Source organism: Macaca nemestrina, chromosome 18, assembly GCF_043159975.1.
Source record: "Macaca nemestrina isolate mMacNem1 chromosome 18, mMacNem.hap1, whole genome shotgun sequence".
NCBI classification, from domain to species: Eukaryota; Metazoa; Chordata; class Mammalia; order Primates; family Cercopithecidae; genus Macaca; species Macaca nemestrina.
The window spans coordinates 77,134,040-77,147,920 of record NC_092142.1 but is presented as its reverse complement, the minus strand read 5'-3'; the positions used below and the strand labels follow the sequence as shown (position 1 = coordinate 77,147,920).

Below are 13,881 nucleotides of genomic sequence, written 5' to 3'. Positions count from 1 at the left end.
GCATTTGTTTGCAACTGCAACATATTAAACATGACAAAATTAATAAAGAGACCCTAAAAGAAAAAATAATGCCACATATTCATTTTCCGTAACAGATTTTTATGAGATTTAATTTGACTTATCTAGTCCTAAGGGTCATGCCTCTTAATAAATACGCAGTGTCTCACCATTTCATATATATATGTAATGGTATGTTTTTATGGCTCCTAAAGGACCAAGAATATATAAATTCAAGAGTATTTATTTCAAGATTCAGAGACAGAATGGCAAAGAATTACTCAAATGTTATTTCTATCTTCCTCATCTCCGACATTGTTATCAAACACAGCTTTTTGGTAATTAGAGTGATTCACCATTACCTAGCTTTATTATAGAAAACATCCAGTAAAACAAGCTTACTCTGAGCTCCACGAAGGAATAAAACATTGGCATATGATCAAGCTAGTCAGAAGAGTACTGTGAGGCCGGATGGAGAGATTCATGCCTGTAATCCCAGCACTGTGGGAGGCCAAGGCAGGCGGATCACCTGAGGTCAGGAGTCCGAGACCAGCCTGGCCAACATGGCGAAACCCTGTCTCTACTAAAAATACAAAAACCAGCTGGGAGTGGTGGCAAATGCCTGTAATCCCAGGTACTCAGGAGGCTGAGGTAGGAGGATTGCTTGAGCCCAGGAAGTTGATGCTGCAGTGAGCTAAGATCATGCCACTGTACTCCAGCCTTCCAGCCTGAGCAAAAGAGCGAGATTCTATCTCAAAACCACGGCGAAAAAAAAAAAAAGCATTGTTGGAAACAGACCCCGCCTCTTGTTTTTTGTTTTTTTTTTTTTTTTTTTTGACAGGGTCTTGCTCTGTCACCCAGGCTGAAAATGCAGTGGCACAATCACTGCTCACGGCAGCCTCATTATCCCAGCAATGCATTGTTATCCTGTTACCGGACATAACAGATGCTACATCTATTACATCTTCAAACTAAAGAGACTCTGAAACAAGTCACCAAAAAAGAATCCGTTCTGCTTCTCAATTAAAGGAGTGAAAATTAAAATGAGAAGCTACTTTAATCCTAACAAAGTAACAAAGATTACCAAAAAAAGAATAAGAGAGATAATACTTAGTGTTGACAAAGATGTAATAAGACGAGCCCTCTCAGATAATGCTGGTAGCAAAACTACTTAATTCACTTCTGGTAAATATTTGGCAACATCTATCAGGGATACGAAAATTATGTATACATTTGAATCAAATAATTTTTAAGATTCTATGCTACAGATATGTAATAATTTATGTAGAAGAACAGTCATCAAAGCCCATTATTTAAAACTGAGGAAACAGCATCAATACATACAAAAAGAAAACACAAAATAATTCGTGGCATCTGCCTGGGATAGAGTAGGTCCATGTGGGTGATTAAGAGCATTATATTTTTAGAAAGTGGGCAAATGCTCATAAAACAGTGTTAACTGGTGAAAATGAGCAATAAGTATTACCAGCAGACAATGTAGAATTAATCCCAATTCTCCCTTTCCTTAGTCCTCTGGCCCTGGGAAAATGACTTCATCTTTGAATGCCTGAGTCTCCTCATCTGCAAAATGAGGATAACAAGGAATCTATCTTGATGAAACGCTATGCAGATTAAACTTTTTAATTCACATAAAACATTCAATTCTCAGTAAGGGAGAGGTATCATTAGCTCTTATCATTATCTTAATTTTGCAACACAGAAAAGACTAAAAGGTTCTGAAACCCTACTTTGCCACTTCGTTTTAGTTGTGCGACCTTGGACGTATTCCTTAAATATTGCAGTTGTCTGAATAATCTAAATACATTCGTTGTCTGAATAATCTAAAATATGTTAATAATTAACACTCTAGTCTAAAGGTAGTTCTGAAGGTGAGAAAAGACACTCAGCTGAATACTCTGAACCCTGGAGGTTCTCAATAACGATTTTCATAACTATTAATTGTATCTACAAAAGTATTCACCAAGAACCCCTTCAGTCTGAAACGAGAATTAAAAATAGAATAGGGTAAAATTCTAAATGTTTGATGGAAACACAAAGTTAATATTTATAGATGGTCTCTCAGTCCTACTCCAGTTAGTAAAGCAACATCAGCTTAGAAACTTCTCTTAGTCTTTCTCCCATCTTTCGAAGGTAAAGACCAAAATGGGGTCAACATTTAAAGTTCCTAATCTTAGAAACCCTGAAACACCAAGGTACTTTACCTTTACCTTTTTTTTTGCTTCTAATTCTTCTCCTCCTCCTTTCTAATAGTTGTTCCTTTATTTTAACAACTAAAATACTTTTGCTGGGAAATTTAAAGAGAAAACAAACTACACTTCGATGACAGGCTCATTTCCAAAATTATTTATTTTCACTCTGGATTGATATTCCACTACTAATAACTTCAAAGAATTTAGCACAGCTGTTGTTATATCATACTATACCTCAAAATCCTGAAATGGTTCCCAGTAGAACATAGCATAAAAAATTTCAAACTCCTTTGCCTAGACATTCTAGATCCTACAAAGACTTCACCTGATTTCTTCTCTTCTTCCACTAATCGTCTATTGATAAACACAATGCAATGATGAAATAAAATACCAGCAAGTTAATAATGGAGAGAGGAAGGGAGGGAGGAAAGGAAGGAAACAACAAAAGAAAGAAAGAGAAGGAAGGGAAGGAAAGGAGGATGAGAGGATGGGAAGAAGGAAGGAAGGGAAGAAGGGAGGAAGGGAGGGAGGAAGGGAGGGAGGGAGGGAGGGAAGAAGGAAGGAAGGAAGGAAGGAAGGAAGGAAGGAAGGAAGGAAGGAAGGAAGGAAGGAAGGAAGGGAGGGAGGGAGGGAGGGAGGGGAGATAGGTGTGGGTGGAAGGATGGATGGTCGGATGGGTGAAGGATAGGTGGGTGGGTGGGTAGATGAATAGATGGATAGAAGGAAGAAAACAAGGAAGGAAGGACGTATGGATGAATAGATGAATGAACAGATGGATGTATGGATATATGAAAGGGTAGATGAGTGGGTAGGTGGATGGATGGAAGGGTGGATAATTGGAAAGGCAGACTGAAGTGTGGATGGGTGGGTGGGTGAGTGGAAGGGTGGGTGGACTGGCAGATGGATGGATAGATGGATGGATGGGTGAATGGATGAATAGATGAATGTATGGAAGGGTGGATGGGTAGGTGGGCAGATGGACAAATGGATGAAGAATGAGTGGTTGTGTGGATGGACAGATGGATGCATGGATGATTGGATGCATAGGAGAATGAAAGGATGCATGAATGAACAGATGGGCCAATTGACATATGGATACATGGAGTTTTTCTATCCTAACTTATTGTTTTATGGCATTTTTTCTGTTTGTCTACCTACCTCCCCATCTCTTTTCAACAGTAATAATTCTACTTCCAACTCTTTCACAAAGTCTTCCATGACCCCCCACATTCCATCCCCATCACTGGAAAAGATTGCTCTGTGCTCTGAACTTCCATAATTTTTATGTCATCCTGTCCAGCTCACCACAGAGTTCTTTAACAACCAACTCCTCTGCCTCCTGGATTTGAGCTTCTACAAGTCAGGACTAATTTAAGCCCCATGTTCATGTCTGCCATAACACGGCGTCTTCAACAAAACAGTTTATTCATTCATAATTATTTATTAACTGATTGGATATCCCAAATAACTTTTAATTCTTCTTTTCAACATCCACAAGGCAAGAATCTAGAATTTAAAATTCTCTATTCTCTGATCTTAGAAAATATGGTGGTCTAAATTTACCTAACTAATGGCAAGGAGGTAAGACATAAAAACCAAAAGGGTCTAACTTTGCTTCCATCACAGACTTGCTATGCAATCTGAGACTCATCTTTTCTCTCCGCTCCTCATATTCCTCATCCCAGTACCCAGGTGTGTAATCAGGTATTTCTCAAGGCCTTCCCGCCTCTCCAATTCTGCAGTCCCATGATTCAGATGGCAACAGAAGGCACCCACTATGGGTCTAACATTGTGCTTCTTGGAACTAAAAATCAAAACAACTGAACCCACGGAAATAGAGAGTAGAAAAAATGGTTACCAGAAGCTGGGAAGGGTAATGGGGTGTTGATGGGGAGGCGGGGATGGTTAATGGGTACAAAAAAAAATAGAAAGAATGATTAAGACCTACTATTTGACAACACAACAGGGTGACTATAGTCAATAGTAACTTAAATTGCACATGTTTAAATAACTAAAAGAGTAATTGGATTGTCTGTAACACAAAGGATAAATGCTTGAGGGGATGGATACCCTATTCTTCATATGTGATTATATCACATTGCACGCCTGTATCAAAACATCTCATGTACCCCACAAATATAAACAACTACTATGTACCCATTAACATTAAAAATAAAAAATTTTTTAAAAAGAGATTAGGGTTCAAAAGAACAACAACAACAAAAAAAAAAAAAAAAAAAAACACACTGGAGGCTCTGCCCACATCTAGTAATAAACAGCTTTTCACATTCTTGTTCTCTCCAAATAGGAAGCCAGCTGCTATGGCTCTCAAAGACCTGCTCTTGCTACGGGTAGTACAAACTGTCCTGCCTCTGGGCAGACAGTGCCCTCACCACCTGCCCCGTCACTCTTCTCATCATTCCTGTCCCTGGAGTTGAGGGGATGGCTGACAACATGTCAGTGGCCACACCATCATGTCCAAGCAGACTATAGGGACACACTTGTTACCCATCAACTCTCCAGAATTGCAAAGGTTTCAAGGCAGCAAGCTTCCACAGTTGACCCAGGTCCACTCTCAAAAGCCATGCATAGGGCTTTTTCCAGGCAAGGTCTCCTTTATGTACTCACACTATGAAAAAGGGAGGAGAGCAAAATGTGATTCATCTGTCACTACTACACCAGTGAGGAAAATCACTAGCATGTGCTTGCCTAAGACCTTCTTGAACACTGAGCCTCATTATTTTACCTGCTCCACCATCCCTTCTCCATCTAGTTTTATGCTGTCACCTATCCATAAGTTCCTCCCCAGTTCTCCTCCCAACCTGTGGTCGCAAGGATGTTAACTGACATCTCTTGATCTTGCCTTCATTTTGCAGATGGAGACACGGACTTCTTGTCAACTAAGACAAGTTTGCCTAATTATATTATTGAATATGTTTTATTTCTGCCAAGAGAAATATATCGAATATCTCCCCATAAAGACACGGAGAATTTTGCCTTTTCCTTCATAAACTTCTATCCAAATACACTCAAAATATTTATTATACAACTTAACAAATTTCTCTTCTCCATTGAAACATATTTCCCTTTTGAATGAACCTACCCATCATTAAACTTACTTAATATTGATTCATCCCAGAACATGAGCCAGTGCTGCCGTTTGCCAAATATACTTCCCCAGTCATCTCCTTAGGGCCCCCAAACCATTGCAGGATGGGCAGGCAAAGGTGGGTGTCTTGATTTTGCGCTAAGTCCAACAGAAGCACAGCGAGGTTAAATGAACTCCGCCAGGCTCTGCAGTTTCTCACCTATCCTCAGGCCTTTTTCTTCCCCACCATCCAGCCTTACGGCCTTTACTTGACCTCCCCTTTCTAAAGACACCAGTTCAAGGATAGGCTGAGGCAGGAATATGACTGTATTTTGTTTTCCCACCATAATCCAGAGGGTCTAGTTCTATTTCCTTTACTTGGTCCTTGGCAGACAGCCTCTGCAGGAACTGGCGCTACTGAAATATGTTTTTATTTTCTGTTTTGACCTTCTCAACATCAGTTATAGTGTTGAGGACAAAATAATTGCTCATTTATTCACCTATGCTGTTCCAGGAACTATTCCAGGAATTCAAGTGGTAAACACAACAAATGTCTTTTCTTCATGGAGCATTTAAAAAGACAAAAACAAAAAAACAAAAAACCACCACACTATGAAAAAAACAAAAAATTACAAATATAATGAGAGGTTGAGCTATTTTTTAAAGTGGGGACACAGTACAGAGACAGAGAACTGGGGGGGACCCTATTTTAGACAGTGTGTAAATACTGCTGACAAATGGATTCATTCTAAGTTCCTGGTACTCCAGTCAAATGACATTTCTTTCCCAGTGAAATTTTATTTTTAAAATGTTAAGAGCTGAAATACATGCACTTACAAAAATGTTCCCCAAACAGAAAACTGATTTGACAAACAGATCAACAATCAAGTCAATGAATGTGATGGTTACAACCGAGGTCTAGATGGCTTTTTTGAGATTCAGTTCTTGAAAAGATGACTAACTTAGCTGTGTTCCAACAACCTAAGGCTTAAAATGCATAAAGCCAGATCCACTGAATTTAAAAATCTGACCAGCTACACACCTGGAAAAGGAAGGGAATAGAAGGATGAGGCATGGGCCAAGGGTTTGGAGAACCACCCTTCCTTCATTCCTTCCTTTCTACCAGAGGCCTCAAGGTCATGGCATGTTGGACCAGGACCAACAACTCTTCCACATCAGTAATCTGAGCCCAGCCTAGAAAGGAAGATGGGACAACAGTGTCCTCAAGACATTACTGGTCTGGAATCACCTAGGTTTGTGGGGAGACCAGAGGCCATGTCAAAATTATTCCCTTATTTAGCAGGTTTTCAGCCAGATTGCAAGAACAGGATGAAAGAGGCTAGTAAAAGCTTGGGAAAGGAAAGAGGTGGTCACAAGTAGAGTTTAAAGAGGAAAAATCAAAAATAAAATGAAGGCTGGATGTGGTGGCTCACATCTGTAATCCTAGCACTTTGGGAGGCCAAGGCAGGCGGACTGCCTGAGTTCAGGAGTTCATGACCAGCCTGGGCAACATGGCAAACTCCTGTCTCTACTAAAAATACCAAAAAAATTAGCCAGGCATGGTGGCACGTGCCTGTAATCCACCTACTCAGGAGACTGAGGCAAGAGAATCACTTGAACCTGGGAGGCAGAGGTTGCAGTGAACCGAGATCACGCCACTGCATTCCAGCCTTGGTGACAGAGTGAGACTGTCTCAAAAATTAAATAAATAAATAAATAACCCAAGGAACGCCCAGTGAGGGAACTGGGGGTCCAGGAGAAGGGTAAAGATGAGCTTAAGTGTGACTTAGAAATAATCCCAGAAACACAACCTGGTAGGCATGGCTGGGGCAGGACTCTCTTCTAGAAGAGACTACATTGTTTTGGAAAACTATTAATACCTACTTCTCTCTTGCCTTTTTTTTCAACCTGCTACTCATTTATTTGGCTTTGCCAAACATTTATCATTTGAGGTCTTAGTTATCAACATTTTAGACTTAGAATACAGTCTCAGAATAATCAAGCCCAAATCATTAATACGTTCTGGTCATGCCTTCTCATGCTTTCAATATTCGCATAAGCTTAATAAGTTTTCCTTACAACCTTAGCCTTTCTACACTCCCCATATAGTAATGTTATATTAATTTGTCTTCTCAAAACATAAGTGTCTTAACAGACAATCATTTTGGTTCTTAGTTGAAATTCCTTCCCTACTTCAATGATCACAGAAGAAAAGGAATATGCTGCCACGTTAACGAGTACATTTTAACACCGTATGACAAAAACATTTTATTTTGATGTTTCCAAATAGTACAGTCCCCTCTATCCAGGGTGGATTAATATGGGCATAGTTAAAGACCAGAAATGTTCATATTCTTTTCATGTCTATGTTCCTTATAACTGCTTCCATGAGAGTAAAGAGACTAGCTGTGTCTATTTAAAAGGCAGAAGTAAATGTTTACCTTTCAATCAAAAGCTTCTCTTCTGTTTGCCGTCCACTGTGCTCCCATACCCTCTCACAAATAAAATGAAAGGAATTTTTAATTGCAAGAATGGAATTTGGGAGTCACGCCTCTTTTCCCCTCCAGCACAGCCCATCGTGAACACCCAGGGTCCAGCACATACAACCGAGTGGACGGGCCCAAGACAGAACTTGGTGACACTTTCTATCAACAGGTTCACCTTGGGCAAAGGCCACCACACTCTAAAATTAATCCATCTCTACAGATAACAAAACTTCCCCCAGGGCCTTAAACAAGGAAGTCAGATCTCCCAGAATGCGGATTAACTGATTAAAAAAAAAAAAAAAAAAAAAAATCAAGGGAGAGCACAGTATTATTGATGATATTAAAAATTTTTGTGACACTTTCTGGTGTAATGGATGCTCTGCTAAGCACCTGGACAATACCAGTGTGAGCCCTCACAACATTTTACATGCTGGGAAACTGAGGCTCGGAGAAATCAGACATCTAAACCAAACCTTTGTTTTTATTCCTTTTCTCTCTTTTTTATTCCTTCCTCCTTTCTTTTCCTATTGTTGTCAGAGCAAATGCCCCAACCTTTATAGACACCCGCTAAAAGAACTGTCAGCAGGGGGAGAGGAATTAAAACAAACCCAGACAACTTAGCAGCGAGTCACATGAAAATCAGAAGTCTGGAGAGGAATTTTTAAGCTGCCTACTATGTGTGGAGGGGATCAGGGTCAGCGGCCAAGGCGACAGTCAGCAAACATTGCTCCTTCCGGTTTTACAGCTGACTCGATTCGATGTATGGCCTTAGAAATCTCTTGGCGACACTCAGTAACTTAAAAGAGGAGATATAAAGAAATGCATTATTTATTTCCTCCCTTGCCATTCCCACAGCTTTCCAAAGAAAATTAGGTTGCGCATTGACTACCAGGTCCTTGGTGATTTCTACTGAAGCCACTACCTTTGCAGCTCCACACATAAATCTTTTTCCTACTAGGAAATGGCTCTTCTTGCATACATTAGTGTTTTCCCTCATGCCATTGATCGCTCCATCCAACAGCCTGCTTAGTCTGTCAATGACTCACTGACAGTGAAATCTACAGACATAAATGCCATCAGCTGCTGGATTCGACAAGCGAGAAGAGGGATCTTGGAGTCGGGAACTCAGCCTCAGACAGACATTCACAAGCGTGATTTTTTTATGGGAAAGGGGTAGGATGTCAGGTATACGTGACACAGACATCTGAATAAAAGAAGATCATCTACTCAGTCTCAGAAATAACAGGTGAGACGCACTAAGGAGATTCAGAACCTGTACCCTTTAAGCTGCTAGTGAGCTAATGGCACGCCACAGTGCTAGCATCTGGTAGAGCATAAAAAAGAGAAGAGCCCATGAGAACACTGGCTTTCCTGGGTAGTACAAAGGTCATGATGCCGGACCCGCAGAGCAGGAAATACAACACAGGGAAAGATTAGTTGGCCCTTGGGTGAGAAATTTCTAGATGGCCATAGTGATGGACATCTCTATTGCTTCTCATCTTTTGCAGTCAATCCATAGATAATGCATGGGATTTTTTTTTTTTTTTTTTTAAAGATGGAATCTTGCTCTGTCACCCAGGCTGGAGTGTAGTGGCGCAATCTCGGCCCACTGCAACCTCCACCTCCTGAGTTCAAGTGATTCTCCTGCCTCAGCCTCCCGAGTAGCTTGGATTACAGGCATGTGCCACCACGCCCTGCTAATTTTTTGTATTTTTAGTAGAAACGGGGTTTCGCCGAGTTAGCCAGGATGGTCTCCATCTCCTGATCTCGTGATCCACCCACCTCGGCCTCTCAAAGTGCGATGCATGGGAGATTTAATTATGGGTACAGAATGGAAGGTGAATGTTATGGACCATGAAAAAGCAGAACTATAAGTAGCAGAAGTCACGGGTGAAAGGAGAAAAGAAGAGGTAGAGGGATTGATCAGGGCACCAAAAACCTCTTCTGATAAGAGAGGGAGTAAAGAACTCCCGGAGCAAAGAACCGTCCAGAGCAGTTTGAGCAAAAATGGAAACAAACATGTATATATACCATTACATACATGTATGCATGTGTGTGCGTGCATATATATATATATATAGAAGATAGTGACATATACAAAATCTACAAAATCTGAAGTTACAAACATAATGGGAGGAAGGAGATACAACTATGGAAGATGGTAAAAATGAGTTAAATCCCTGTCCACAACAGCAAAAGTCATTAGATAGTGCCTGAAATCAACAGCTGAAGAAGTGGCAGTTTAAGCACAATCTTAAGACATAGGAAGCAGAAGACACGAGTGCATCACAAACAGAAATCTCTCCTAGAGGTTGCCTTTGTTCATCCCTGCAGCCAGCATCCAGAGAAACACTGGCATACAGCTCATTCTCTGTCATTATTTATGGAAGGAACAAATGAGTGGACAGAGCGGAGGGTGCGAAGGGAAGGGTGAGAGGCCATAGCTTGCTGTGGTTTGTCTCCTATAACACTGGATTTTTTCCCTACTGCTATCAAATATTACCCTGCATGTGTATTGGGTGCGGGGGAGTGGGAACGGTGTCGTTTTTGTTTTTGCTGGTTTCATTCTAATTCCTCTGGTAGGAATCCAGCTCCCAGGATCTTCTCTGAATGCTGGGGATGTCCTCCATAAAAATGCAAGATCTGGGAATCAGTCTGGAAGTAGCTGCATGACCAGACAAGCCTGGCAGAGACCCCCAGAGGCACCTGCCCCAGGAGCGAGGAGGCAGCCTCAGACTGGAGACCTGGAGCATAGACGCCTGCAGGGACTGGATGGCTTACCCACTGCTACCAGGACACAGCAGCCACTTTTTAGTTAAACTAAAGTTGTAGGGAAGAGGAATGAAAACTGCCCTTTTCTCCACCATAACTACAAATTTGCTGTAAAAAGGAAAGGAACTGGAAGAAATTAAAGAAAATAAAAGAAAAACTACCAGTACAGGGAAGGGCGAGGAGTAAGTGACCTTGTCAGTTTCCAATGAGCAGTTAAAACATATGGGGGCTCTGTTTTCAAATTCTGCTTCTGCCAAGGACTCAGCAGCGTGGCCTCGGGCAAGTCGCTCACCTCCTCGCCTTGTCAATATGTCTTGATTGCACTGCCATCTTCCTCATTTGTCAAGTGAAGACAGTGACATCCTTTTCACAGGGTTATTAAAGGATTAAATCAAATAACGTCTGTAAACGTTTGGCATGCAATAGAGATGTGAAGTGTTATTTCCCTTCTCTTCTTCTATCCTTGGGATGAACGCTGGAAAAACACATAGCGTTTTTGTGTTTTTCTGTCACAAAATGAGTTTACTCACAGGTAGTTCCTAAAAGGATGGGAGAAAAGTTTCATGGTAACGTTTACTAAGCTCAGATTCAAACTGACCTCAAAACATATGAAAAAAAAAGTTTTAATCCCAAAGACATTTTGATGTATAGTCTAAAAAGTTACAAAATGTAAAGCTCAGTGGGTACTTAGCTGAATTCTGAAAAATCATATTACATCCATTATACTTGATGTGGCGCGGTGGGAGGTAATTAATTTATAGATAGCACCATCCACGAGGTGTGCCCATATTAAAGCTGGGTGTAATATCGTATTAGAAACTGCGGTATATGGGAAAGAGTCAGGTGGCTTTGGAGTCAGATGGTCCTCCATCTGGATCCTGGCAATGCCACTTGACAGCCGATTGACCCTGGCTGAGTTTCTTAGCATCGCCGAGCCTCAGTTTCCTTGCAGTAAAAAGGACCGATATCACAGGTGGTGCAGACGTACCAAGGAATAAGGAATAATGAAAGTCAAGTGGCTGATACGAGTCTGGTGCAGAGTTGGCTCTCAACTCCCACTAACTGCTATTATTTGCAATGCAATATCACCTTCTCCTTATGCCTGAAATTATATATTAGACGAGTACTTTTCTCTTCTGTGCGGGAAGGAATTCACTAGGAAACAAGGAGATGAGAATCACATTTTGTCTTCACTTAAAATCCTCAAACCAGGCAGTAGTCAGTGGGGGTGAAAAAATTGCCTTGTGGATCTTACCATGACTTTTGTCCAAAATGATCAGAGAGTACATTAAATCATTAGCAGAAACTTTGCTACCTGCTGATTTTACAATGCAGGCAGTGAAATTCATTGCAGAAGCAAAATAGGGCCAATAATATAATTACAGCACTCTGCCTATGCAGTCAGAGCTAATGCTATTATTTGACATTGCAAGGCTGTGCTTTTCCCCAGAGTCTCAGTGGAGACAAGGTTCGCCCTAATTGGTTCCAAAGCACAACCTCCCCAACACAATCTTTCCTCAGGACCAGTAATGTTAATTTCCACACGACTGTAAATAGTATTTGCAAACAATACAAACATGGTAATAAGAGGCTAGGTGGGTAATTAATGTGGTTACAAAGTAGCTTATTTGCATTTTTATTTAAAAACGGCCTTCTTTAAAAAGCAGCTCAGATTTCTCTTTGCAAAAGGAGCCTTGGTTAAAGAGTACAGCAGTAATTACTCTCTTTAGGGGTTCTTTTATATGTCCTTCAGGGAATTAGAATGAAAAGATAAGCAGAATTATAAAGGAAATCATGTAAAATATGAAATGTACTATAAACACTTAGTAGTGTATTTACCATAAGCTAGGCTTACCTTCTTCCTTAATGGAATATTTTAAACAGCTTACAATACATTCAAATTAATTGTAGATATGGCTAAAAGGTACAATCATCTGGTTAAACTCTTTTTTCTTGAAAGGTAGATTATTTCAAGATTTGACGCACCATCACAGTAAATTCCACTTGATCATCTGCAGAAAAGTGCTCTCAGTAAGACAAAGGGTTAAGTGGGGCCCATCACTGAGATAAGGCAAAGATTTGCATTCTTCTCTAATAGAAGGAAGCCAGTATGTTAGAGCAATACTTTCATCTATCTTTTCTTAGCTTACATCTTGCATTCTTGGGCTCAAAAAATAGGAAGTGCGAAAATAAATTCAAAACCCCATTTGGAACGGAATTCAATCTTTTTCATTTCTCTCATGTTCCACATGTTAGATCTTTTTTTTTTTTTTTTTTTTTTTTATTTTGAGACAGAGTCTTGCTCTGTCGCCCAGGCCGGAATGCAGTAGTGTGATCTCGGCTCACTGCAACCTCTGTCTCCCGAGTTCAAGCAATTCTCCTGCCTCAGCCTCCCAAGTCGCTGGGATTACAGGTGCCCGCCACCATGTCCGGCTAATTTTTGTATTTTTAGTAGAGACAGGGTTTCATCATGTTGGTCAGGCTGGTCTTAAACTCCTGACCTGGGGTGATCTGCCCACCTTAGCCTCCCAAAGTGCTGAGATTACAGGCGTGAGCCACTCTTTTTATTCTTAGCACTTAGCACCCACTAATGTGCCCAGCCTGAATCTGCAATTTCACATGTGGAAATTTCTGGAAGGTGGCCATGGTGTCAGGACCAACAGTAGTTAAGACACGTGATTTCTTCCGGAAGTCATTCAATCATCACCCACTAACCAGTAGGAGGTGAGCCAGGAGCTGGGTCCCAGGGATGAAAAGTCCCATCTCCCTCCCTGAAGAAGTTCATGTTCTTAGGGTAGAACTGCCAGGTGGACGCACCTGTCAGGTTTAATGAAGGAGCAGGTTCCAGTCGGTCTGCAGGTACTGGGAAAATCTTCACATAGGTCATAGTGCTCAAGTAGACCCTCCCAGATGAGAGACTGGGGTCTGAAAAAGTGGAAGGGTTGGGTTTTCCAGGCAGAAGTACCATTAGGCACCAAGGAACTGGGGATGGAGCAGCTTGGCAGGTCTGGGGAACCTCAGAGGGCACAGCAGGGAAGCCCACTGGGATCCCAGTTAGCAGAAGGCATAAAAGAAGTTGCAAACTCAGATGTCAGCCAGGCCACACGTGCCTTCATTTTCTCCTTCGACAGACGTTTATAAAGGACCTGCTATTGCGTCACACGGCGCTGCTCTATAGCAGAACGCACATTCTACTGGAGGGAGACAGTCTAGAAACAAGAAATGGAATACGTAAGTTAAATAGAGCGTTAGTGGGTTCTAACTGCTAAGAATAAAAAGAGTAGAGGAGGTTTAAAAGGATTGGGAGTTACAGGGTTGATGGTTAAAC

General features: G+C 41.1%; 1 protein-coding gene across 23 annotated transcripts in view; it reads right to left on the bottom strand.

Moving 5' to 3' along the window:
* The window catches only part of LOC105491228 (WW domain containing oxidoreductase), a 1,122,875-nt gene that overhangs the window by 1,015,172 nt on the left and 93,822 nt on the right, over positions 1-13,881 (bottom strand). The window contains exons 6-7 of one of the 23 annotated variants that reach the window (XR_003020332.2): positions 13,371-13,478; positions 10,846-12,565 (exon numbers count right to left, since the gene is read on the bottom strand). The exons of 20 other annotated variants lie outside the window; for them this stretch is intronic. Coding sequence is in view for 2 of the 3 variants with exons in the window: in XM_071083676.1 (XP_070939777.1) it covers positions 13,446-13,478 (33 nt within the window). In the remaining variant the exon portion in view is untranslated. 2 more of the 23 variants (XM_071083676.1, XM_024795955.2) reach the window with 2 other exon arrangements.